General features: G+C 42.0%; 1 protein-coding gene across 1 annotated transcript; it reads left to right on the top strand.

The window, feature by feature from the left end:
* The first annotated feature begins 257 nt into the window (after nucleotides 1–257).
* EEF1A1 (eukaryotic translation elongation factor 1 alpha 1) lies at nucleotides 258–7,572 on the top strand. The gene is made up of 8 exons (XM_060168363.1): nucleotides 258–392; nucleotides 1,243–1,420; nucleotides 1,705–1,884; nucleotides 2,005–2,301; nucleotides 2,379–2,529; nucleotides 2,615–2,871; nucleotides 2,957–3,191; nucleotides 3,279–7,572. The coding sequence occupies exons 2-8, from the start codon at nucleotides 1,277–1,279 to the stop codon at nucleotides 3,401–3,403; spliced, it is 1,389 nt and encodes a 462-aa protein (XP_060024346.1). The 5' UTR covers nucleotides 258–392; nucleotides 1,243–1,276; the 3' UTR covers nucleotides 3,404–7,572.
* Nucleotides 7,573–25,315: the final 17,743 nt, after the last annotated feature.

A 25,315-nucleotide genomic window follows, 5' to 3' on the forward strand; every position in this document is an offset into this window, starting at 1 on the left:
TGTGCTGAGAGTAATTCATACAAAAGGAGGACTCGCCTCTGCCCGGGGGAATCCCAGGGACCGTCGATAAACTCCCACGAACCTGGAGCCGAGGGAGCGCTCGTCCCCGCCCCCCTCCCACACACTCTCGTCATCCTCTGGGTCAAGAGGAGCATGCGCGAGACACCGTGTGCTCGTCAGTGGGCTGAGCGCACATCGCCCACGGTCCCCGAGAAATGGGGGGAGGGGACGGCGATCGAATGGGTGCCTGGTGGAGGTGGCGCAGGGTAAACTGGGAAAGTGGTGTCGTGTGCTGGCTCCGCCCTTTTCCCGAGGGTGGGGGAGGACCATATATAAGTGCCGTAGGCCCCGTGAACGTTCTTTTTCGCAACGGGTTTGCCGCCAGGATACAGGTGAGTTCCGGGTGTGGCTTCCGTGGGCCTGGCCTCGGCGGGCGGCCGTGGCCTTTGCGTGCTTTTTTCTCCCACCGGGCCCTTGGGCCCCCTCCCCATGTTCTTGAAGCCGAATTTTGGGTGCGGGTAGAGTTCGAGGCCTTGGCGGTTTTTCGAAACCCCTTGGCCTCGTGCTTCGGTGGAGGCCTGGCAGGGACGTTGTGGCCGCTGTGTGGGGATCCCGCCGCGCCTTCTCGCCCGCCTCGTCCGACCCCGCTATTTAACTCAAGCGGCCGCGGATTTTTTCCGTGCTGGGCGGTTCAGCCGAGGCCGGCCGGGGTCTGACAGGACAGGCTTTTCGGCGCTTGTCGGTTTCGGGGGGGGGGGCGCCGCGAGGCGCGGAGGGCAGCGGGCCCGCCTGGCCGGCGCACATGCCGGCGCAGCCTCGTTGGGGCGAGGCGGGGCCCGCGAGCCGCGGCGGCAGGGCGAGCCGAGCGCCGCCCCGCCCGGCACCAGTTGCGTGCGCGGAAAGATGGCCGCTCCCCGGCCCCGCTGCACGGCCTCAAAATGGAGGACGCGGCGGCCCGGGAGGGAGCGGCGGGTGAGTCACCACACAAAGGCATCGGGCTGATGCCTGCCCGGCGCTGCTTCCTGTGAACTCGCGGCGGACGGGCGCTGTCCTGGCACCTCGGTTCCTCGCGGCTCCAGGGGCGCCCTTCCTCGCGATGGGGGAGTGTTCCCGCCACGTTCGATGGTTGACCAGAGTTGGGTCAGCTGGGCGCCGGCTATAATCCTACTTGCAGTTGGCATCGTGGCTTTTCCCCGAGTCTCCGGGACAGTGATCTGAAGGGTTCGCTCCCCCGCCATTTAGGTGTCGTGAAAACCACCATTAAACCTAAGCAAAAATGGGAAAGGAGAAGACGCACATCAACATCGTTGTCATTGGACACGTAGATTCGGGGAAGTCCACCACTACTGGCCATCTGATCTACAAATGTGGTGGGATCGACAAGAGAACCATTGAAAAGTTTGAGAAGGAGGCTGCCGAGGTAGGTGAAACAGGATGGTGTAAGGAGCTTGTCTGCAAGTACGTTATGTGGTAATTTTCCAGAAATTGGCCCCTGGTCTAGATCCGACTTGCACTAGTTAAGGTACGTCGCGGAGTTTGCGGTCAAGTCATGGAACGCGAACTTCCAAGAAAAACGCGGATGCGCCCAAGTTTAGCGATATTAAGTGGAATGCAGCATTTCTTCGGAATAAGTGGGGGGAAGGGATTTCATGCTGGAGTTTGGTCGTGTTTTAGTTACCAAGTAACCATCCTTAATCCTTTCAGATGGGGAAGGGCTCCTTTAAGTATGCCTGGGTCTTGGACAAACTGAAAGCTGAACGTGAGCGTGGTATCACCATTGATATATCCCTATGGAAATTCGAGACCAGCAAGTACTATGTGACCATCATTGATGCCCCAGGACACAGAGACTTCATCAAAAACATGATTACAGGCACATCCCAGGTTTGTAGGATTAAAAACTTCTGAAAATAATTGGGCCTGTCTTCTGCATTGGCAAAGCCATGAGTTTCTCCATTTGAAGAGCTTTTGTTTAACAGGATGTGGCCTTGTTTTCTTTCAAAGGCTGACTGTGCTGTCCTGATTGTTGCTGCTGGTGTTGGTGAATTTGAAGCAGGTATTTCCAAGAATGGGCAGACCCGTGAGCATGCCCTTCTGGCCTACACTCTGGGTGTGAAACAACTAATTGTTGGAGTTAACAAAATGGATTCCACCGAGCCACCATACAGCCAGAAGAGATACGAGGAAATTGTAAAGGAAGTCAGCACCTACATTAAGAAAATTGGCTACAACCCAGACACGGTAGCATTTGTGCCAATTTCTGGCTGGAATGGCGACAACATGCTGGAGCCAAGTGCTAACGTAAGTGATTTTCAAGAGTTTTAGGATTGTCCCAGAAAGGCGCGTTTGATGGTAGCACTGACTGTCTTGTGTTTTAGATGCCATGGTTCAAGGGATGGAAAGTCACTCGTAAAGATGGCAATGCCAGTGGAACCACACTGCTTGAAGCTCTGGATTGCATCCTGCCACCAACTCGCCCAACTGACAAACCCTTGCGTTTGCCCCTTCAGGACGTCTACAAAATTGGTGGTAAGTTGAACGTTACGATTAGAACCTGTTTGGGTTGCTATGACGTCTCTTCATACGAGGTATTTATTATTTGTAAACATTTTAGGTATTGGCACTGTCCCTGTGGGTCGAGTGGAGACTGGTGTTCTCAAACCTGGCATGGTGGTCACCTTTGCTCCAGTCAATGTGACAACTGAAGTGAAGTCTGTTGAAATGCATCATGAAGCTTTGAGTGAAGCCCTTCCTGGGGACAATGTGGGCTTCAATGTCAAGAACGTGTCTGTCAAAGATGTTCGTCGTGGCAATGTAGCTGGTGACAGCAAAAATGACCCACCGATGGAAGCAGCTGGCTTCACAGCTCAGGTAACACTGAAGTGACAGGTTTTTATTTACTGCTGTAAGTCTTTAAGTGTCTTTGAGACTCATTAAATGCAAGTCTTCTCTCCAGGTGATTATCTTGAACCATCCAGGCCAAATCAGTGCTGGCTATGCACCTGTGCTGGATTGTCACACGGCTCACATTGCCTGCAAGTTTGCTGAGCTGAAGGAGAAGATTGATCGTCGTTCTGGGAAAAAGCTGGAAGATGGCCCCAAATTCTTGAAATCTGGTGATGCAGCCATCGTTGATATGGTTCCTGGCAAACCCATGTGTGTTGAGAGCTTCTCTGACTATCCTCCTCTGGGTAAGGATGCTTTTTTGGTGTAATTAAAAACTTTTCTAAAGGTTTGGGGGGGAAAAGTGTTTCTAATGGTAATATTTGTTTTAATAGGCCGCTTTGCTGTTCGTGACATGAGACAGACGGTTGCTGTGGGTGTCATCAAAGCAGTGGACAAGAAGGCAGCTGGAGCTGGCAAGGTCACCAAGTCTGCCCAGAAAGCTCAGAGGGCTAAATGAATATTATCCCCAATACCTGCCACCCCGGTCTTAATCAGTGGTGGAAGAACGGTCTCAGAACTGTTTGTCTCAATTGGCCATTTAAGTTTAATAGCAAAAGACTGGTTAATGATAACAATGCATCGTAAAACCTTCAGAAGGAAAGGAGAATGTGTTGTGGACCATTTGTTTTGTGTGTGGCAGTTTTAAGTTATTAGTTTTTAAAATCAGTACTTTTTAATGGAAACAACTTGACCAAAAATCTGTCACAGAATTTGAGACCCATTAAAAAAGTTCAATGAGAAGCCTGTGTTTTCTTTTGGTCAACACTGTAACTTCCTATAGTACTAACTGCTTAGGTAAGAGTTGTCCATAATCTATTTCTGGTATTAAGTCTGCTGAAAAAATGAATTTTATATTTATGGGTTGGAGCTTCAGGTTTCTTACCCTTGTGTAAGGAGAATTCACCTGTTGAAGTAAGTCATAGAAACGCGTTGGTACAACACAGGATAAGCAAAGTAACTGTTCCATAAGCTAGTTTGTAAGAAGGTCAAATTCTATAATATGAAAGCTCATGTTGCGTATAAAATTTTGTATGGTTACGTAAGTATTGAGTAAATGAGTTACATCAAACTTAAGTTCCCAGTTATGGGAAAGTGCATTCACATTTACAATATTCAAGTAATTAACCTAAAATGGGAAGCCTAAGTAGTATTGAGCACTGCCCTGCTAGAGTTATTGTATCCAGATTCTAGGAAAAAATAAAATGTTGGAAGCTAAGTGTGTTTCCTGTCACTTAAATAGAAATTCACTTTCTATAGGAATTTTCATCTAATGAGCAAGGTTGGGTAAAGAGAAGAACATTGCCACCCGGGAGATTAAAACAGTTTAAAGAGGTATGATCGTAAATACTAAGGTCCATTTGGGACTGAGTGTAGGCGAAGCTTAAATTCTAGTTTGGAAATGTTTTATGAAGTTCCATTTTAAAAAGTACTTACTGGAAAGGAACATTGGAAGATTATAATTTGAAAGTTGCTGAAATTTGACATTTGGGCAGGGTGAAAATAGCTCTTAACTATAATAATTTGGTAACCTGTAAATTGCAAGGGACTGGTCACGAAGGGGAAAAACTAGGTGGTCGCAGTTAATAGTCATTGATCTAGGGTATAACTGACAACTGTCTGATGTAAATACCTGGTTTTGATATTTGGTGAATCTAAACACTTGTGCATTTGAGGAAACAGTCTAATTCTGTGTTTGATATCTTTGCTTTTAGGATATGAAAGAGAAATTAAGGTAGCTGGAACTGGTGAAATCACCAGATACATAATCCTACAGGCTTTGTTGGCTAATAGAAAGCATCCTGTAGGGTGTACACAGGTGAACTAACTGCAATTGGAGCATTTTTTTCTTTTTGAATTTTCCTGGGTAAAATGCTTTCTCACTTATACATGAGGCCCTTGGTAAGGGCTCTAAATGATTAAAAGATTTTGTCCCCAGCTTGCCCCTTAATGTTTTGACAAGTAATAGTGTTTACTATGAAGATCAGAGGCAAGAATAGGATTTTTAAGCATTGCTGGCTAGTATAAATGGTAGCTGATAGACGCAAATCTCACAGCTGTAGGATTTACCAAGGGATTTGACTTCCCCACAATGAAGGTTTCACTGCAGAAAATTGCTTTTCATTAAACGGAAGAGTAGGAATGGGAGAGTAGGGCAGTTTGCATACTACATGGATTCTAGTCTGTATGTAATTTCTTTGAGCACCACCTACTGGTAACTACAGTTTGAAACTTGGGATTTCTAGGTTCTGGATGAAGGAGTGTTTTGCTCACTTGAATTTTTTCCACTAATTGCCTTTCCATGTATATGAGCTGATTAACCAGCAGATTTATAAAACAAACTGGTGCTTGACCTTAAACCACATTTTATTTTTTTAAATATTTGGCTGCTCTGGGTCTTAGTTGGGGCATGCAGGATCTTCAGTTGCTGCATGCAGGACCTTTGGTTGTGGCACGTTGCGCCTCCTACGCTGGGAGCGCATGAGTCTCAACCACTGGACCACCAGAGAAGTCCCTAAACCACATTCTACATTGGCCAGCTGTTGAAATAACAAGTGTAAGGACTCTCAGATGGAATCTTGTTGAAATTTGTTGCCAGGAATTCTGGTGTGATTTCAGAATATGAAAAGTGAGAAAGGCATTTTGGTTCAGGAGTTTAACAGATTGCCAGTAATGTGTATCTCATTTTCAAAAAAGTATTGTGAATACTCACCCTTTATTCCCAGAATAGTCTAGAATAAGTGAGTTTTGGCTAGATCAGAACTCAATAATTTTATGCTTATAATTCTCCTACAGTTAATTATTGATAATTTATCTCAAATCTCAGATGCATCAAGAGCTCAGCTATCTGGATGACACAACTTACTCTGAACTAATTAATCTGTTTCAGTGTGGTAATTTCAAAATGTTTTAACTGGAGACTGATGTGTAAATATTCCCGTGGCCCTCAAAACAACTGAAATCACCTTAGTTTTTTGAATATTTGTTTTAAATGTTCTTTTTTAGACAAAAGTGTAAATTGACTACGCCTTACAAATCTTGTTGGAAAGTGTCAATAATAAATTGCCAAATTAGGAGAGTGACTTTGAGGTCTGATGTTAGATGCAGTTTCTGAAGATGCAGCTTTTTCAAGAGCAAGAGCAATTCATCTGGTTATTTGAGTTCTGTCTGATGTGCCCAACAAAGGCTAACTGCCTAAGTGGTGAAGAGTTCTTGATTTTCAGTAATTTGCAGAATGTGGTGTAAAAATCTTGAATATTATCAGGACAGGACTATGGGTTTTCTTTTTATTAAAATGTATTTACCTTAGTTAACTTTTCCGCTGAGTTGAGCACTGAGCTCAAGAAGAAGCTGTTCCTGGCTGTATATTCACAGTTCCTGAAATGGGCAACTGTAGAAAAGGGGTGACAACTAATTTCTTGTGTGTCAAGATGCACTTTCATGTTATTCATTGATAGATGATGCTTGTCATTGTGAAATGCTGCAGAAATAAGTATAGTAGAGAATTAAAGTTACATTACAGTTAGGAACTGTGTCTTGAAGGGAGTGAACAGCATGAGTGCTCAATCCTGTGATTGGGGGAGAACATGCACTTTCATGAGACAGAGGGAAGAATAAGATGTATTTTCCTTTTTTTTTTTTTTAACCTTCCTGAAATTTTCTTTTCCTGATCTGGTTTTACATTTCATGACTTGTGTTCTTTTTTCACTTCATCGGAGTCCTCTGTTATTTGCCAGCCTCTGGGAACTTCCATGACTAGTTAAGACTACAATTGAAGTTTGACATTGCTTGCTCAATTGATAGTGATTTAGAAAAAAGAAAACTTCGTTAGGAAATTGCTACATGGCTCCTGAAAGATCACTGACCTCTGATCCAGTGGAAACCTTGAAAAGGTCATATGGCTTTGTCCTTTTCTAAATAGAAGGTTATGCTGTAGTCCTGCAGTCATCAGAAATGAGTGAAATAAGTAGTGAAATTATCATTTACCTTGGACAGCCCTCAGCAGGCCCGTGTATCTCTCAAGCATTTAGAGCTCAGTTTGTGGTCTCCGTGGGAAAAACATGACGACAAAGATACTGTTAAATTAATGTTACAATAATTACAAGTAAGCAAGAGTATTAGAAAACTGTTAATGTCACAACAATTACAAGTAAGCAAAGAGTTATTAGGAAACTTAGTAAGCAAGAGATTTAGAAGTTTTCCCCATTTTTTAATTGAGGTAACAACACTAAAATTCACCCTTTTAAAGTATGTAGTTCTGCAAGTTTTGATAAATGCAGTTCACAATCAAGGTATATAGAGTACTTCCATCACCCCTCCCCTTCCCTGAAATTCCTCTGTGCCCCTTTGTAGTCAGCCCCTCTTCTCTTCCTCTAACCCTTGGTAACCACTGACATATTCTGTGCCTATAATTTTGTTTTGCAGCCATGTCACATACCGGGATTCATACAGTATGTAGCCTTTTGAGTGGTTTCCATCATTTAGCATGATGCATTTGAGATTAATCTGTTTGGCATATATCAGTAATCTGTTCCTTTTTAATGACTGTAAATTTGTTTACAGCTGAGGGATGTTGGTTGTTTCCAGTTTTGGATTAATTACGAATAAACTGCTATAAATATGCACATATAGGTTTGTGTGTGACTATAGGTTTTCATTTTACTTGTTTAAATACTTAGGAGTGGGATTGCTTAGTTGTTGGCAAGCATATACCTTATCTTTGTTAAGAAACTGCTGAACTGTTTTGCGAAGTGGATGAACTGTTAGTAATAGATTAAGTGAAATTTTATTTTTTTACTATTTAATTTTATTTTTTAAAATTTTTGGCTGTGTTGGGTCTTGCGTTTCTGTGCGAGGGCTTTCTCCAGTTGCGGCAAGCGTGGGCCACTCTTCATCGCGGTGCACGGGCCTCTCACTGTCGCGGCCTCTCTTGTTGCGGAGCGCAGGCTCACTAATTGTATCTCACGGGCCTAGTTGCTCCACGGCATGTGGGATCTTCCCAGACCAGGGCTCGAACCTGTGTCCCGTGCATTGGCAGGCAGATTCTCAACCATTGTGCCACCAGGGAAGCCCCTAAATTTTATTTTGATACTAATTTTTCAAGGAAGAAAGTTAATTTGACTAAGTGAGTGTTACACTGACATTTGTGCCTAGTGTTGTGAACAAAATGGACACAGTTCTTGCCCTTCGAGTTTATATAATATACTGGGGGAGCTGGGTACTAACTGAATAAGTAGATAATTTTGAGTTCTGGTGATGCTCTGAAGGGAAAGAGGATACTATGAGGGAGGAGAGTGAAAGGGACATAATTTAGGTTGGCTAGAGACGGTATTTGTCAGAAATAGCTGAGATCTGAAGGATAAGTAGAAGTTACTGAATTAGAGGATGTGAAAACATTGCATTACTTCTTAGACATCTCCATATATGAGGCTTACCTTGGCCTCGTAACAATTACATAGAATCAGAAAAGTCTAAGAAAACCTAAAAGCCTTTTAATGTAAACTACTCGGATCAACTTTGAATATATTCATTGAAATTTTTGCTTGATTACTTCATCAGTGTGTGTGGTGGTCATATTGGAGGGCAGAGACATCTCATTGAATCCTCACAACATTCTTTGTAGGGGCAGATACTATACTCCTATTACAGAGGACAGACTGAGGGATGGAGAGGCTCCTAAATCATCCCATTGCTGGATGACATTTTTTCTTGATATTTATTTAAACTTGACTGCTGGTAATTAAAAATCATACCTATAAGACCCGAAGCAGCCAAAAAAAACCATACCTAGGCTTTTCTTTTGGAATAATTAAACAATGTCATTCCCTTTTCTGTAAGAACCACTAATTTACTTGAGGACACCAATGAATACTTAGTCACATCTGAGCTAAACATTTGCAGTTCCTACAGCTGTTTCTTTTTTTTAATTGTAGTTGATTTACAACTGTTGTGTTAGTTTCAGGTGTACAGCAAAGTGATTCAGTTATATCCTTTTTTAGACTCTTTTTCCTTATAGGTTGTTAAAAATATTGAGGTTAGTTCCCTGTGCTATACAGTAGGTCCTTGTTGGTTATCTGTTTTTTTGTTTCTTTTTGTTTTTGGCCTCACCACGCAGCATGCGGGATCTTAATTCCCTGACGAGGGATTGAACCTGCACGTCCCCTGCGGTGGAAGCGCGGAGTCTTAACCACTGGACTACCAGGGGAGTCCCTGGGTATCTATTTTTCTTTTTTTGTATGATCCCATTTATATGAAATGTCTAGACTAAACAGAGCCATAGAGAAAGCAGTGATTAAAAATGTTCTAAAATTTAGTGATGGTTACACAACTGTGGATGTACTCAAAAGCATTGACTTGTATACTTTAAAGAGGTGAATGAATGTTGGGCTTCCATAGTGGCACAGTGGTTAAGAATCTGCCTGCCAATGCAGGGGACACGGGTTCGAGCCAGAGATCCCACATGCTGCGGAGCAGCTAAGCCTGTGCACCACAACTACTGAGCCCATGAGCCACAACTACTGAGCCCATGTGCCTAGAGCCTGTGCTCTACAACAAGAGACGCCACCATAATGAGAAGCCCGCACACCGCAACAAAGAGTAGCCCCCGCTTGCCGCAACTAGAGAAAGCCCGTGTGCAGCGACGAAGACCCAATGCAGCCAAAAAAAAAAATTTTTTTTTAAAAGAGGTGAATGTTACAGTATATGAATTATATCTCAAAAAAAACTTTTAAAAATGTTAGGGATCAGGAGAGCCCTGTGTCCTGTGGGCAAGTGTCCATCATGGGTTGATTTTGCTGTCTTGTCTTTGATCAACACACTATACAAGGCTGTTGCTACAAAATGTTGAAGTCTTTCCTGGCCGTGATAGAGACCTCTCTGTGCAGTTGGGAGGCCTCAATTCCCCTGAATAGGCTGATACTGGTGGGGGAGTGCGGTTGTGTGTGTGGGAATATGGCTTGTGAACAAAAGTGACTTGGAGTAGCATCACCTGTGTACCAGGCCCTGGCTGGCTTCAGGTGTGTGTGAGCAGGGACAGGATGGAAGGTGTCCCAGTTTTCTATGCTAAATGCCTCTTAATCACCCTAAGAATTATCCTCTCATGGTTCGGGGGGTCCCCTGGGCTCAGCTAGACCAGTTCTTCCTCAGGATTTCTCAGTTGCAGTCCAACCATGATAGGGCCTGGAGCTATCTAGAAGGCTTTCTCACACATTTGTCTGGCAATCGATGCTGGCTGGGACCTCAGCTGGAACTGTCAGCTGGAATACCTACCCCTGACCGTTCCATGTGGCCTGGGCTTCTTTGTAGCATGGCGGCTAGGTTCCAAGAGTGAGTATCCCAAGGGAACCAGGTAGTAGCCTTATTACCATTTATAGGACTCGGCCTTGGAATTCATATAACGTCACTTCTGCTGTAGTCACTGGCTCATGCCGTAGACCCCCAACTCTAGGTAAGAGGAGTGTCACCATCATGTTGTAGTAAGAGCATGTGGGAGGGGAGATGTTATGGTGACCATGTTTGGAAAATACCCTATTTTTTATGTAAAAGTGTGTGTATGTTAACACCAAACTCCTAACTTATCCCCCTACCTCCTACCCCTGTGAACCATACGCTTGTTTTCTATCTGTGGGTCTTATTTCTGTTTTGTACATAGGTTCATTGGTATCATTTTTTTTTTAGATTCCACATATGAGGGATATCATGATACTTGTCTTTGACTGACTTATATGGTAATCTCTAGGTCCATCCATGTTGCTGCAAATAGGTTTGTTTTTTTTTAATGTCTGAGTAGTAGTCCATTGTGTATATATACCATTATCTTCTTGCTCCAGTCATCTGCTGAAGGACATTTAGGTTGCTTCCATGTCTTGACTGTTGTAAGTAGTGCTGTTATGAACATAGGGGTGCATATATCTTTTTGAATTATAGTTTCCTCCAGATATATGCGCAGTAGTGGGATTGCTGGGTCATATGACAGCTCTCTTTTTAGTTTTTTGAGGAACCTCCATACTGTTCTCCATAGTGGCTGTATCAATTTACATTCCCACCAGCAGTGCAAGAGGGTTCCCTTTTCTCCACACCCTCTCCAGCATTTGTTGTTTGTAGATTTTCTGAAGATGCCCATTCTAACTGGTGTGAGGTGACACCTCATTGTAGTTTTGATTTGCATTTCTCTAATAATTAGTGATGTTGAGCAGCTTTTCATGTGCCTCTTGGCCATCTGTATGTCTTCTTTGGAGAAATGTCTATTTAGGTCTGCTGCCCATTTTTGGATTGGGTTGTTTCTTTAATATTGAGCTGCATGAGCTGTTTATATATTTTGGAGATTAATCCTTTGTCCGTTGATTCGTTTGCAAATATTTTCTCCGATTCTGAGGGTTGTCTTTTCGTCTTGTTTATGGCTTCCTTTGCTGTGCAAAAGTTTTTAAGTTTCATTAGGTCCCATTTGTTTGTTTACATTTCCATTACTCTAGGAGGTGGATCAAAAAAGATCTTGCTGTGATTTATGTCAAAGAGTGTTCTTGCTATGTTTTCCTCTAAGAGTTTTATAGTGTCCGGTCTTACATTTAGGTCTCGAACCCATTTTGAGTTGATTTTTGTGTATGGTGTTAGGGAGTGTAACACTCTAATTTCATTCTTTTACATGTAGCTGTCCAGTTTTCCCAGCACCACTTATTGAAGAGACTGTCTTTTCTCCATTGTATGTCCTTGCCTCCTTTGTCGTAGGTTAGTTGACCATAGGTGTGTGGGTTTATCTCTGGGCTTTCTATGTTGTTCCATTGATCTATGTTTCTGTTTTTGTGCCACTACCATATTATCTTGATTACTGTAGCTTTGTAGTATAACCTGGAGTCAGGGAGTCTGATTCCTCCAGCTCCGTTTTGTTCCCTCAAGACTGCTTTGGCTATTCGAGGTCATTTGTGTCTCCATACAAATTTTAAGATTTTTTTGTTCTAGTTCTGTAAAAAATGCCATTGGTAATTTGATAGGGATTGCATTGAATCTGTACATTGCTTTGGGTAGTACAGTCATTTTCACAATATTGATTTTTCCAATCCAAGAACGTGGTATATCTCTCCATCTGTTGGTATCATCTTTAATTTCTTTCATCAGTGTCTTAGTTTTCTGCATACAGGTCTTTTGTCTCCCTAGGTGGGTTTATACCTAGGTATTTTATTCTTTTTGTTGCAGTGGTAAATGGGAGTGTTTCCTTAATTTCTCTTTCAGATTTTTCATCATTAGTGTATAGGAATGCAAGAGATTTCTGTGCATTAATTTTGTATCCTTGAACTTTACCAAATTTGATGAGCTTTAGTAGTTTTCTGGTGGCATCTTTAGGATTCTCTATGTAGAGGATCATGTCATCTGCAAACAGAGACAGCATTACTTCTTTTCCAGTTTGTATTCCTTTTATTTTTTTCTCTGATTGCTGTGGTTAGGAAACTATGTTGAATAGGTTGAATATTCAGCTATGTTGAATAATAGTGGTGAGAGTGGACATCCTTGTCTTGCTCCTGATCTTAGAGGAAATGCTTTCAGTTTTTCACCATTAAGAATAATGTTTGCTGTGGGTTTGTCATATATGGCCTTTATTATGTTGAGGTAGGTACTCTCTATGCCCACTTTCTGGAGAGTTTTAATCGTAAATGGGTGTTGAATTTTGTCAAAAGCTTTTTCTGCATCTATTGAGATGATCATATGGTTTTTATTCTTCAACTTGTTAATATGGTGTATCACATTGATTTGCATATATTGAAGAATCCTTGCATCCCTGGGATAAATCCCACTTGATCATGGTGTATGATCCTTTTAATGTGTTGTTGGATTCTGTTTGCTAGTATTTTGTTGAGGATTTTTGCATCTATATTCATGAGTGATATTGGTCTGTAATTTTCTTTTTTTGTAGTATCTTTGTGTGGTTTTGGTATCAGGGTGATGGTGGCTTCATAGAATGAGTTTGGGAGTGTTCCTTCCTCTGCAATTTTTGGGAAGAGTTTGAGAAGGATGGGTGTTAGCTCTTCTCTAAATGTTTGATAGAATTCACCTGTGAAGCCATCTGGTCCTGGACTTTTGTTTGTTGGAAGATTTTTAATCACAGTTTCAATTTCATTACATGTGATTGGTCTGTTCATATTTTCTGTTTCTTCCTGGCTCAGTCTTGGAAGGTTATACCTTTCTAAGAATTTGTCCATTTCTTCCAGGTTGTCCAATTTATTGGCATAGAGTTGCTTGTAGTAGTCTCTTAGGATGCTTTGTATTTCTGCAGTGTCTCTTGTAACGTCTCCTTTTTCGTTTCTGATTTTATTGATTTGAGTCTTCTCCCTCTTTTACTTGATGAGTCTGGCTAATGGTTTATCAATTTTGTTTATCTTCTCAAAGAACCAGCTTTTAGTTTTATTGATCCTTGCTATTGTTTTCTTTGTTTCTATTTCATTTATTTCTGCTCTGATCTTTATGATTTCTTTCCTTCTGCTAACTTTGGGTTTTGTTTTTCTTTCTCTAGTTCATTTAGGTGTAAGGTTAGATTGTTTATTTGAGATTTTTCTTGTTTCTTGAGGTAGTCTTGTATAGCTATAAACTTCCCTCTTAGAACTGCTTTTGCTGCATCCCATAGGTTTTGAATCATCCTGTTTTCATTGTCATTTGTCTCTAGGTATTTTTTGATTTCCTCTTTGATTTCTTCAGTGATCTCTTGTTTATTTAGTAACGTATTGTTTAGCCTCCACGTGTTTGTGTTTTTTACGTTTTTTTCCCCTGTAATTCATTTCTAATCTCATAGCATTGTGGTCAGAAAAGATGCTTGATATGATTTCAATTTTCTTAAATTTACTGAGGCTTGATTTGTGACCCAAGATGTGATCTATCCTGGAGAATGTTCCATGCGCACTTGAGGAGAAGGTGTAATCTGCTGTTTTTGGATGGAATGTCCTACAAATATCAAGTCTGTCTGGTCTGTTGTGTCATTTAAAGCTTCTGTTTCCTTATTTATTTTCATTTTGGATGATCTGTCCATTGGTGTAAGTGAGGTGTTCAAGTCCACCACTATTGTGTTACTGTCGATTTCCTCTTTTACAGCTGTTAGCAGTTGCCTTATGTATTGAGGTGTTCCTATGTTGGGTGCATATATATTTATAATTGTTACATCTTCCTCTTGGATTGATCCCTTGATCATTATGTAGTGTCCTTCCTTGTCTCTTGTAACATTCTTTATTTTGAAGGCTATTTTATCTGAGTATTGCTACTCCAGCTTTCTTTTGATTTCCATTTGCATGGAATATCTTTTTCCATCCCCTCACTTTCAGTCCCTAGGTCTGAGGTGGGTCTCTTGTAGACAGCTTATATATGGGTCGTCTTTTGTATCCATTCAGTAAGCCTGTGTCTTTTGATTGGAGCACTGAATCCATTCACGTTGAAGGTAGTTATCGATATGTATGTTCCTGTGACCATTTTCTTAATTGTTTTGGGTTTGCTTTTGTAGGTCCTTTCCTTCTCTTGTGTTTCCCACTTAGAGAAGTTCCTTTAGCATTTGTTGTAGAGCTGGTTTGTTGGTGCTGAATTCTTGTAGCTTTTGCTTGTCTGTAAAGCTTTTGATCTCTCCATCGAATCTGAATGAGATCCTTGCCGGGTAGAGTAATCTTGGTTGTGGGTTCTTCCCGTCCATCACTTAAAGTGTATCATGCCACTCCCTTCTGGCTTGTAGAGTTTCTGCTGAGAAATCAGCTGTTAACCTTATGGGAGTTCCCTTGTATGTTATTTGTCATTTTTCCCTTGCTGCTTTCAATAATTTGTCTTTAATTTTTGCCAGTTTGATTACTATGTGTCTCGGCGTGTTTCTCCTTGGAAACTATCCGGTATGGGACTCGCTGTGCTTCCTGGACTTGGGTAGCTATTTCCTTTCCCATGTTAGGGAAGTTTTCGACTATAATCTCTTCAAATATTTTCTCTGGTCCTTTCTCTCTCTCTTCTCCTTCTGGGACCCCTATAATGTGAATGTTGTTGCGTTTAATGTTGTCCCAGAGGTCTCTTAGGCTGTCTTCATTTCTTTTCATTGTTTTTTCTTTATTCTGTTCTGCAGCAGTGAATTCCACCATTCTGTCTTCCAGGTCACTTATCCGTTCTTCTGCCTCCTCAGTTATTCTGCTATTGATTCCTTCTAGTGTATTTTTTATTTCAGTTATTGTATTGTTCATCTCTGTTTGTTTGTTCTTTAATTCTTCTACGTCTTTGTTAAACATTTCTTGCATCTTCTCGATCTTTGCCTCCGTTTTTTTCTGAGGTCCTGGATCATCTTCACTATCATTATTCTGAATTCTTTTTCTGGAAATTTGTCTGTCTCCACTTCATTTAGTTGTTTTTCTGGGGTTTTATCTTGTTCCTTCATCTGGTACATAGCCCTCTGCCTTTTCATCTTGTCTGTCTTTCTGTGAATGTGGTTTTTGTTCCACAGGCTGCAGGATTGTAGTTCTTCTTGCTTCTGCTGTCTGTCCTCTGGTGGATGAAGCTTTCTAAGAGGCTTGTGCAGGTTTCCTGATGGGAGGGACTGGTCGTAGGCTACAGCTGTTTCTTGACGTAGATTCTTCCCATGCCGTTCTCCCTCACAGTTTATAGCTTTAAAGTGTTTTCACCAAAATTAAACATATTATGGCTGCGGATGCGTAAAAGACTGGTTTCTTAACCTAGAGTGTACCTTTATTAATGTGACCCAAGAGATAAAGTCACCTTGTTTCCTAAATTTCCTAGTTTCCTTAATTGATACATTTGGACTAGATGATCAGAGTGCTGCAAATGGGGAAATGTCCCTTTCTTCATCTAGCCAGTGGGCACGATACTAGCTATCTTGTAAGATTGTTGTGAGGATGCAGCGAGTTAGTGGATTGGCCTACTGTAAGTAGCCAATAAAAGGTAATTTTAAAATTATTTATTATTTTTAATGTATTTATTTTTGGCTGCATTGGGTCTTCGTTGCCGTGTACAGTCTTTCTCTAGTTGCGGTGGGCGGGGGCTACTCTTCATTGCAGTGTGCACAGGCTTCTCGTTGGGGTGGCTTCTCGTTGCAGAACACAGGCTCTAGGCACGTGTGCTTCCGCAGTTGTGGCACGGGGGCTCAGTAGTTGTGGTTCACGGGCTCTAGAGCACAGGCTCAGTAGTTGTGGTGCACAGGCTTAGTTGCTCCATGGCATGTGGGATATTCCAGGAGCAGGGCTCCAAGCCATGTCCTCTGCTTTGGCAGGCAGATTCTTATCCACTGCATCACTTTGGGAAGTCCCAAAAGGGAACTTTTATTATTACAGTTGTTTGGAAGATCACAGTTACTTTCAGCAACTGCATTGTACTTGTGGATTATGGTAAACAAGCATTACCTGATAAATATATATATATATTTTTGGTATGATTCCATTTATATGATATGTCTAGAATAGGCAGATCCATAGAGACAAAGTTGATTGGTATTTGCCAGAGGCTGGCAGAGGGAGGAATAGGGAGTAACCTTTAATTAAGGGGTATGGGCTTTTTTTGGGGGGGGTGGTGATGATAATGTTCCAGAATTAAATAGTGATGATAGTTGTGCAACCTTGTGAATTTACTAAAAACCACTGAATTGTACATATTAAAAGGGTAAATTATATCATGAAAAAGAAAACGTGTATATATATATATATGTACATATATATGTGAATATATAAAATGGCAGAAAACAGGAGTGGCAGCCAGAGTCACTGTTACTAGGCACCATCCTCAGCCCTCCATGCCTGGGCACAGCGGTGGGACACCCCTGCCCTCACTCTCACTGACCAGCCATGAGAACTGAGTCATTACCTGATTTTTTTAATATAAAATATATTTTAGGAAGATCTCCTTTAAACTGTATTGCATCGTTATTTTTTCTTTTTTTACAAATAAACCTTTATTTTGGAATAACTTTAGATTTATAGAAAAGTTGTGAAGATAGGTAAGATTTCCCATCTATGCCTCACCTAGTTTGTTTCCCCTGATGTTATCATCCTGCATTACCACAGAACATTTATCAAAACTAAGAAGCCAACATTGGTTGTTACGGTTAATCTCCAGACTTTATTCAGATTTCACCAGTTTTTTCTACTAATGGCCTTTTTTCTGTCCCAGGACCCAATCCAAGACACCGCTGTGTGATTAATTTTAAACACTCAGTTGTTGGGAGTTTATATTTACATCTCTGGTATACTTCATCATTTTGTTGAGATAATTCTGAATTTGGAGGCTGCTACCTAGCATGTTAAATAAAAGTGTGGACTTTGTCATTTACACATCTAATATTTTATGTTTCTGTAGTTTTACTTAAATTATTGATACGTACTAAACAAACCAGGTCCCAAAACAGGGGACTGTGGTATTGCACTAGAGAACTGCTGTTTAATTTTGATGGTCTCGCCAATTGCACATTCACTTAATTAATACTATAACCTATGCCATCCTTTACCATTTTAATCACAAGGTAGTCATAATGAAAATTGTTATCAAATGCTTGGTTAAAGCAAGGTGAAGTAGGTGATAGCTTTAAATTTACTTACCCTTTTTGAGCACACACAAAAAATTTGCTCTGCCACTTAATAAAGTCACGGTGGGAGTAAAGTCTTTGTGTAAGGAATTTACATATTCTATTTTAACCAATCATCGTTTCCCTAAGAGAGTTCAGGTACTTTTGGCTTTTTGTCAAACTTTACAACATACACAGTTTGGATACTGCCTTTGGCACAGTCTCTTTTGAGACATTGTGTAAAGTGTGGGTTATTGCTTGTGTAAAGCCAAATAGATTTTAAAATAGACTTTGTCAAAAGTAGGTAGTTTTGTTTATTCTAGTGAGAGTAACTGGTAGCAAAAGCCAAGACAAGGCTTTTCATACTACAAGCGTAGTATGATCCTGCAACTGTGGTTTCCATAGGTTAAGCAATGGATGGCTACTTAAAAAAAAAAAAATCCACTTGGTTAAATGTTCAGTAAAATCCTGTGGCTGCGCGAATACCCTAGTTGGTGTTGCACTGGTAGGGTTGCCACATAAGCAGTCTGAGTTTGAGTTCCAGTGCTGTCTGGAGCCATCCAAGCTGAGGATGTGGTCCTCTCAGCCCGCTGGTGAGGGCATCTGCAACATTTTAGGAGGCCTAGGTTGTAACCATTTAGATGTAAGGGGTGCAGCTGTGTCATGGCAACAAAGCAAGGGCCTGACCCAGACTTGACCTGTAGCCCCTCACTTTAGCTATCGTCCTACCTTCCTGATTGACCCTTTGGGCTTCTCTGTTTAGCCTCCTACAGGATTCTGTGTAGAAACTGGCAACTCAGTATAACGTCTAATGATAAATGATGTGGTTTTTATTCAGTCATGGTTGGGTGTAGAAAACATTTTCTCATACTGTCTTTATGTTGAGGTTAGGGAATGCATCTCTTGGAACTCAGTTTCTCATATTTTATATAACTCCTTATGGGTGTTCTTCAAAGCTCTGATAACTGTCTCTGAAGTGTGTTAAACTGCCCCCCCTCCGCTTGAGGTGGTTCTGTGTGAAATTGGAAATAACATCTGTAAGTTTCTTTTCATTGTTTGAAACACTGCATGCCTGCACACACGCACACAGTCTGATCTTGTATTAAATACAGTATAATCTAGAAATGTTTCCTTTTAAAATTAGGCAGTGTGTTTTTTATGTATATTTATGCATTTTAAAATTTCAATTGGCCACGTATTAACAGGGTACAGACCAACTCTAAAAGAGAATTCAAAGAGCAACCAACATAAGACTAAAAATGAATTAATTATGAGGCACTGGATTTTAAAAAAGAGTTGTTTAGTCTAGCAAACACTTGAAAAGCATAGCAACTCCATAAATGCTTAGCATGAAACGGTCAACAAAGGGTGGGAGTGGGAACTGAAGGTTAAGCCAAAAGAAACATTGTTTAGAAGGGATGGAGACACTTTTTATCCCGTGTAGGACCTCTGGGTAAGGAAAAGAGGACCTTTCCTTAGGAGGAAAAAACCCACTTGACAGAAAGGCATTGGGAAGTCAGAATACCTGAGATCCATGCTGAACAGCAACTTGGAATTACATTTTAATCACATCACTTAAGTTACAGCATAGGAAGAGACCAATAAGACTTGTTTTTAAAAGCTTTTTAGAAAATTTACTTTGAACAATACACAGATGTAAAAGAATCCTAAAGTATTGGAGGCTTTCCCATCAGGGAGTAGTGCTATTCAAACAGATTGGTCTTTTCCAAACTTTTTTGGTTAGGATCCACAGTAAGAAATATATTTTCTGTTGTAATACAGTACAAACACACATCGCATTTCATTGCACCTAAGATGTTTTAAATTGGAAGTCACAAATGCTGCCAATTATGACTGTAAGATATTATTGATTATAGGACACACCAATTTAGAGCTGATATAGAAAAAATATACATCTTAAAATTGATGAAATATAATGTGTATATGAATTACTGAAACAAAAGTTTCAGAGAATAGTACTATGTATGACAAAAAATTAATTTCATGACCTGATAATGAATTGCAACCAGCAGTTTGAAAAATGTTGATCTAGGTCAGAAACAGTCAAAAGTGAGGTTCTAGGACTTCCCTGGTGGTGGTTCAGTGGTTAAGACTCCGCACTCCCAGCTCAGGGGGCACGGGTTCGAACCCTGGTCAAGGAAGATCCTGCATGCTGCGTGGCACGGCCAAAAAAAGCGATGTTCTAGATCAAAAGAGTTGCATTCTTTTCTTTTTTTAAATAAATTTATTTATTTTTTGGCTGCATTGGGTCTTCGTTGCTGCACGCGGGCTTTCTCTAGTTGTGGCAAGCAGGGGCTACTCTTTGTTGCGGTGCACGGGCTACTCATTGCGGTGGCTTCTCTTGTTGCGGAGCACGGGCTCTAGGTGCGCAGCCTTCAGTAGTTGTGGCACACGGGCTCAGTCGTTGTGGCTCGCAGGCTCTAGAGCGCAGGCTCAGTAGTTGTGGCGCGCAGGCTTAGTTGTTCTGTGGCATGTGGGATCTTCCCGGACCAAGGCTTGAACCCGTGTCCCCTGCATTGGCAGGCGGATTCTTAACCACTGCACCACCAGGGAAGCCCCAAGAGTTGCATTCTTTCTCTATGGCATAAAAGTATAGGATCGCAATCTATATACTTGTCACAGGCATTCACGTAGGCCCAAAGTTTACATTTGAAAAGCATTTGGTCTTGCCCACAAATCGTCATAGTTCACCTCTCATTGGAAGTTGGAATCGCTTTTAGACTTGAATTTCCGTAACAGAATGAGTTCACTTTTCTGCACAACTGAACTGCTCTAGTACTTCAATCTTCAACAATACAAATTTTTTGTGTTCTAGGTTCCTGAGCCAGCACACACTGTAAAATTAATTACAGCTTTGTTTCTGCCACAAGCCACTGAGACAATGGATATTTATGAAGGATATTTATGAAGGCAAGGCAAGCTCAGCTGGCTGAGCATCAGAATAACCTACAGAGCTTGTTAAACATAGATGCCAAGACATTTCCAGGGCAACTGAATCAGAATTGCTTGTCATAAAGCTTGGCTTTTACAAGCTCTACTGGGAATTCTGATGTCCAACTAGGTTTAAGAATCATTGTTCAGGGACTTCCCTGGTGGTGCAGTGGTTAAGAATCCACCTGCCGGGCTTCCCTGGTGGCGCAGTGGTTAAGAATCCGCCTACCAATGCAGGGGACAAGGGTTCGAGCCCTGGTCCAGAAAGATCCCACATGCCGCGGAGCAACTAAGCCCGTGCGCCACAGCTACTGAGCCTGCGCTCTAGAGCCCGCGAGCCACAACTGCTGAAGCCCGCGCGCCTAGAGCCTGTGCTCCGCAACAAAAGAAGCCACCACAATGAGAAGCCCGCGCACCACCATGAAGAGTAGCCCCCACTCGACGCAACTAGAGAAAGCCCGAGCGCAGCAATGAAGACCCAACGTAGCCAAAAATAAATAAATAAAATAAATTAAAAAAAAAAATCTACCTGCTAATGCAGAGGGTATGGGTTCAAGCCCTGGTCCGGGAAGATCCACATTCCGCGGAGCAACTAAGCCCGTGCGCCACAACTACTGAGCCCATGTGCCACAACTACAGAAGCTCACGCACCTAGAGCCTGTGCTCCACAACAAGAGAAGCCACTGCAATGAGAAGCCTGTGCACTGCAACAAAGAGTAGCCCCCGCTCGCCGCAACTAGAGAAAGCCGGAATGCAGCAATGAAGACCCAACGCAGCCAAAAATAAATAATAAATTGTTATAAAATTTAACATCTTAATCATTTTTAAGTGTAAAGTGGCATTAAATACACTCACATTGTTGTGCAACCATTAACACCATCCTCCTCCGGAACTGTTTTTCATTTTGCAAAACTGAAACTGCCTATCAAACAATAACTCCCCATTCCTACGTCCCCCCAACTTCTGGCAACTTCCTTTCTAGTTTGTCTCTCTAAATTTGACCAGTAGTAGAGTGGAATCATACACTTAGCATAATGTCCTCAAAGTTCGTCCAAGTTGGAGTGTGTCAGAATTTGCTTCCTTTTAAAGGCTGAAAAATATTCCATTGTATTTATGTACATTGTTTATCCATACATCTGTTGATGGACACTTAGGTTGCTTCCACCTTTGGCTGTTGTGAATAATGCTACTATGAACGTGACCCTTGAACTTGTCTTCAACCCTGCTTTCAATTCTTTTGAATATATACCTAGGCGTGGAATTTCTGGATCATATGGTAACTCTACTTTTTATTTTGGGGGGAACTGTCATACTGTTTTCCAAAGTGGCTACACTATTTTACGTTTCCACCAGCAGTTCTAAGTGTTCTAATTTCTCCACAGCGCTCTCAACATTTGCTATTTTCTGATCATTTGTTAACAGCCATCCTAACAGGTGTGAGATGGTATCTCATTGTGTTTTTTGTTTTGTTTCGTTTTTTGGCCACACTGTGCCGCATGTGAGATCTTAGTTCCCCGACCAGGGATTGAACTCGTGCCCCCTGCAGTGGAAGCATGGTGCCCTAACCACTGGACTGCCAGGGAAGTCCCTCACTGTGGTTTTGATTTGCAATTTCCTAATGACTACTGATGTTGAGCACCTTTTCACGTGGTTACTGGCCATTTGCATATCTTCTTTGGAGCAATGTCTATTCAAGTCTTTTGCCCATTTTACTTTTAAATTTTCATTATTTTTTTTCTACATCGAGTGGCTTTCAGGACCAGGGATTGAACCCAGGCCCTGGCAGCGAAAGCGCTGAGCCCTAACCACTGGACTGTCAGGGAATTCCCTCGATTGTGTCTTTAATCTGGCTTTTAAAGTAGGAAATACTAAATGTCTGCTTAATAGATAAAATGAATGTAAAAAATAAGCTTTAATATCATATTAGGAGCAGTGAAAAGCAGGAATAACTACAGAAAGATAGAGAGGAAATGAAGCTGAAGAGAATGTGAAGAAAGAAGAGTGAGGGAGACAGAATTGCAAACACAAAAGTATGCAGTTCTTAGTTTGTGTCAAATCATTTTTATATATATTTTATTTTATTTTTTTGGCTGTGTTGGGTCTTCTTTTTAATTTATTTAATTTATTTATTTATTTTTTGGCTATGTTGGGTCTTTGTTGCTGCGCGCGGGCTTTCTCTAGTTGCAGCTAGCAGGGGCTACTCTTCGTTGTGGTACACGGGCTTCTCATTGCAGTGGCTTCTCTTGTTGCGGAGCACGGGCTCTAGGCATGTGGGCTTCAGTAGTTGTGGCTTGCGGGCTCTAGAGCACAGGCTCAGTAGCTGTGGTGCATGGGCTTAGTTGCTCTGTGGCATGTGGGATCTTCCTGGACCAGGGCTTGAACCCGTGTCCCCTGCATTGGCAGGCGGATTCTTAACCACTGCGCCACCAGGGAAGCCCTGCGTCGGGGTCTTAGTTGCACCACGCAGGATCTTTTGTTGCAGTGCACGGGCTTCTCTCTAGTTGTGGTGTGTGGGTTTTTTTCTCTCTCTGGTTGTGGTGCGCGGGCTCCAGAGTGCTTGGGCTCTGTAGCTTGTAGCACACGGGCTGTCTTGTTGAGGCGCGTGAGCTCAGTAGTTGTGGCACGCAGGCTTAGTTGCCCTGCGGCAATGTGGGATCTTAGTTACCCGACCACGGATCGAATCTTTTTATCCCATTTAATTATTCAGTTAAGTTTTAGCTTTGCCATCTCTTGCCTTTAGGAATATTCATTCAGTCATTCAAAAAAGTTATGTCCTGAGTGTCTGTAACTTTGGTGTTGCCTGCATTGAAGAGGTTTATATGGTGATAAGAGGTTAAGGTAAGACAGATACTAAAAATTAAGGTGGAGCAACAGAAGATTGTGAAGAGGGAGCCTGGGAAAGTTTGTTGTCACTGTGTGCCTTCCAGCACACGGCTCTGCCAGCTGTGAATGAACCCTGACCACTTCTCCTGAACGCGGTATTCTTCTAGGAGTTGAAATTTCTCTCTCTTTTTTTAAAATAATTAATTAATTAATTTATGGCTGCGTTGGGTCTTTGTTGCTGCATGCGGGCTTTCTCTAGTTGCGGCGAGTGGGGGCTACTCTTCATTGTGGTGTACGGGCTTCTCATTGCGGTGGCTTCTTTTGTTACGGAGCACGGGCTCTAGGCACGTGGGCTTCAGTAGTTGTGGCACGTGGGCTCAGTAGCTGTGGCTCACGAGCTCCAAAGCACAGGCTCAGTAGTTGTGGTGCAAGGGCTTCGTTGCTCCGCAGCACGTGGGATCTTCCTGGACCAGGGCTCGTACCCGTGTCCCATGCATTGGCAGGCAGATTCTTAACCACTGCGCCACCAGGTAAGTCCTAGGAGTTGAAATCTCTGAAGGGGAAAAGCCATGGCTATTCCAATCGAGGCTGAAATTCAAAAATGACAAAAAAAAATTATATATATATATATATGTATTTTGCGGTACGCGGGCCTCTCACTGCTGTGGCCTCTCCCATTGCAGAGCACAGGCTCCGGACGCGCAGGCTCAGCGGCCATGGCTCACGAGCCCAGCCGCTCCGCGGCATGTGGGATCTTCCCAGACCGGGGCACGAACCCGTGTCCCCTGCATCGGCAGGCGTACTCTCAACCACTGCGCCACCAGGGAAGCCCTGTTTTATTTTTTTATTTTAAAGTTGTTTTTTTTTTCCTGATGTGGACCATTTTAAAAGTCGTTGTTACAATATCGCTTCTGTTTTATGTTTTTTTGGCCTCAAGGCATGTGGGATCTTAGCTCCCCGACCAGGCATCAAACCCGCACCCCCTGCATTGGAAGGCGAAGTGTTAACAACTGGACCGTTAGGGAAGTCCCTGACAAAATATTTGAAAACAATCAGTAATAAAATTAAAACTCTTGGTTGGCTATTGGGTAACTTCATAATTCAAGGCCGTGATGGTTTAATTTAACATAGGTCTCCATTTTCCCTCCCTCCCCCCTCAACCAATGATTTGACAGATGCTTAGTGTTTGTCATTTCCTCTTTTTAATTTTTGTGTTCCTGTTGAAATGAACTTTAGTATATGCCCAGCTTTTCAAACTACCAGGCAATGTGGTCTGTGGTGGGTATTGGAAATCACAAGGCCAACCGCTGTTGGAGGCTATTATCGTTGTTGGGGGATTTCTATGAAGTAACTGTACTGAGTAAGGTTACATTTTTAGCTGATTTTTCCTAGGGTGTCATAGTCTGTAGTGCTTCTGGCTGGCAGCACCAGGAGGTAGGCTGTTTTGAAATATTCCTTTAAGTGAGATAATTTTGTATAGTCCTTATTTTAAATAATTTAATTTAAATAATTTAAATAATTTAATTTTTAAATTTTTAATTAATTAAATTTAAATAATTTAATTCAGTTGGCTGCACTGCGCGGCTTGCGGGATCTTAGTTCCCTGACCAGAGATCCAACCCAGGCCCACTGCAGTGGAAGTGCAGAGTCCCAATCACGGGACCGCCAGGGAATTCCCGACAGAGTCCTTAGCTGCAGGCTGAGATTTTTTTCTCAGGTTTAGTTTTAGTTCCACCATATCTCTCTTTGATGAACACTGCCCAAACTTACATTAATAGTATTAGAGCACCTGAAAGAGTATAAATCAAGAGTTTATAACTATTTTTTCAGATCCACAAAAAGCAGTTATAATCTCTCTCCTATTCATAAATTATTGACAAAGCTATAATAACCTAATAAGATTAACAGGTGCTAAATAGAAATACATCTTGGAGCAGAGCCGCTGCCTTGACGACGTGCTGGGATGGCTGCGAGGACCCCGCTGCTCGTGGCTCGGTGGCCCCAGGAGGGGGATTTGGGGGGACGTTCCTAGCAGCTGTCGAAACCATTTGTTTCGGGGCTCCTCCCTGTTTGTCCCCTGCTCGA

The sequence above is a fragment of the Lagenorhynchus albirostris genome, chromosome 12 (genome assembly GCF_949774975.1).
Source record: "Lagenorhynchus albirostris chromosome 12, mLagAlb1.1, whole genome shotgun sequence".
In the NCBI taxonomy this organism is placed as follows: Eukaryota; Metazoa; Chordata; class Mammalia; order Artiodactyla; family Delphinidae; genus Lagenorhynchus; species Lagenorhynchus albirostris.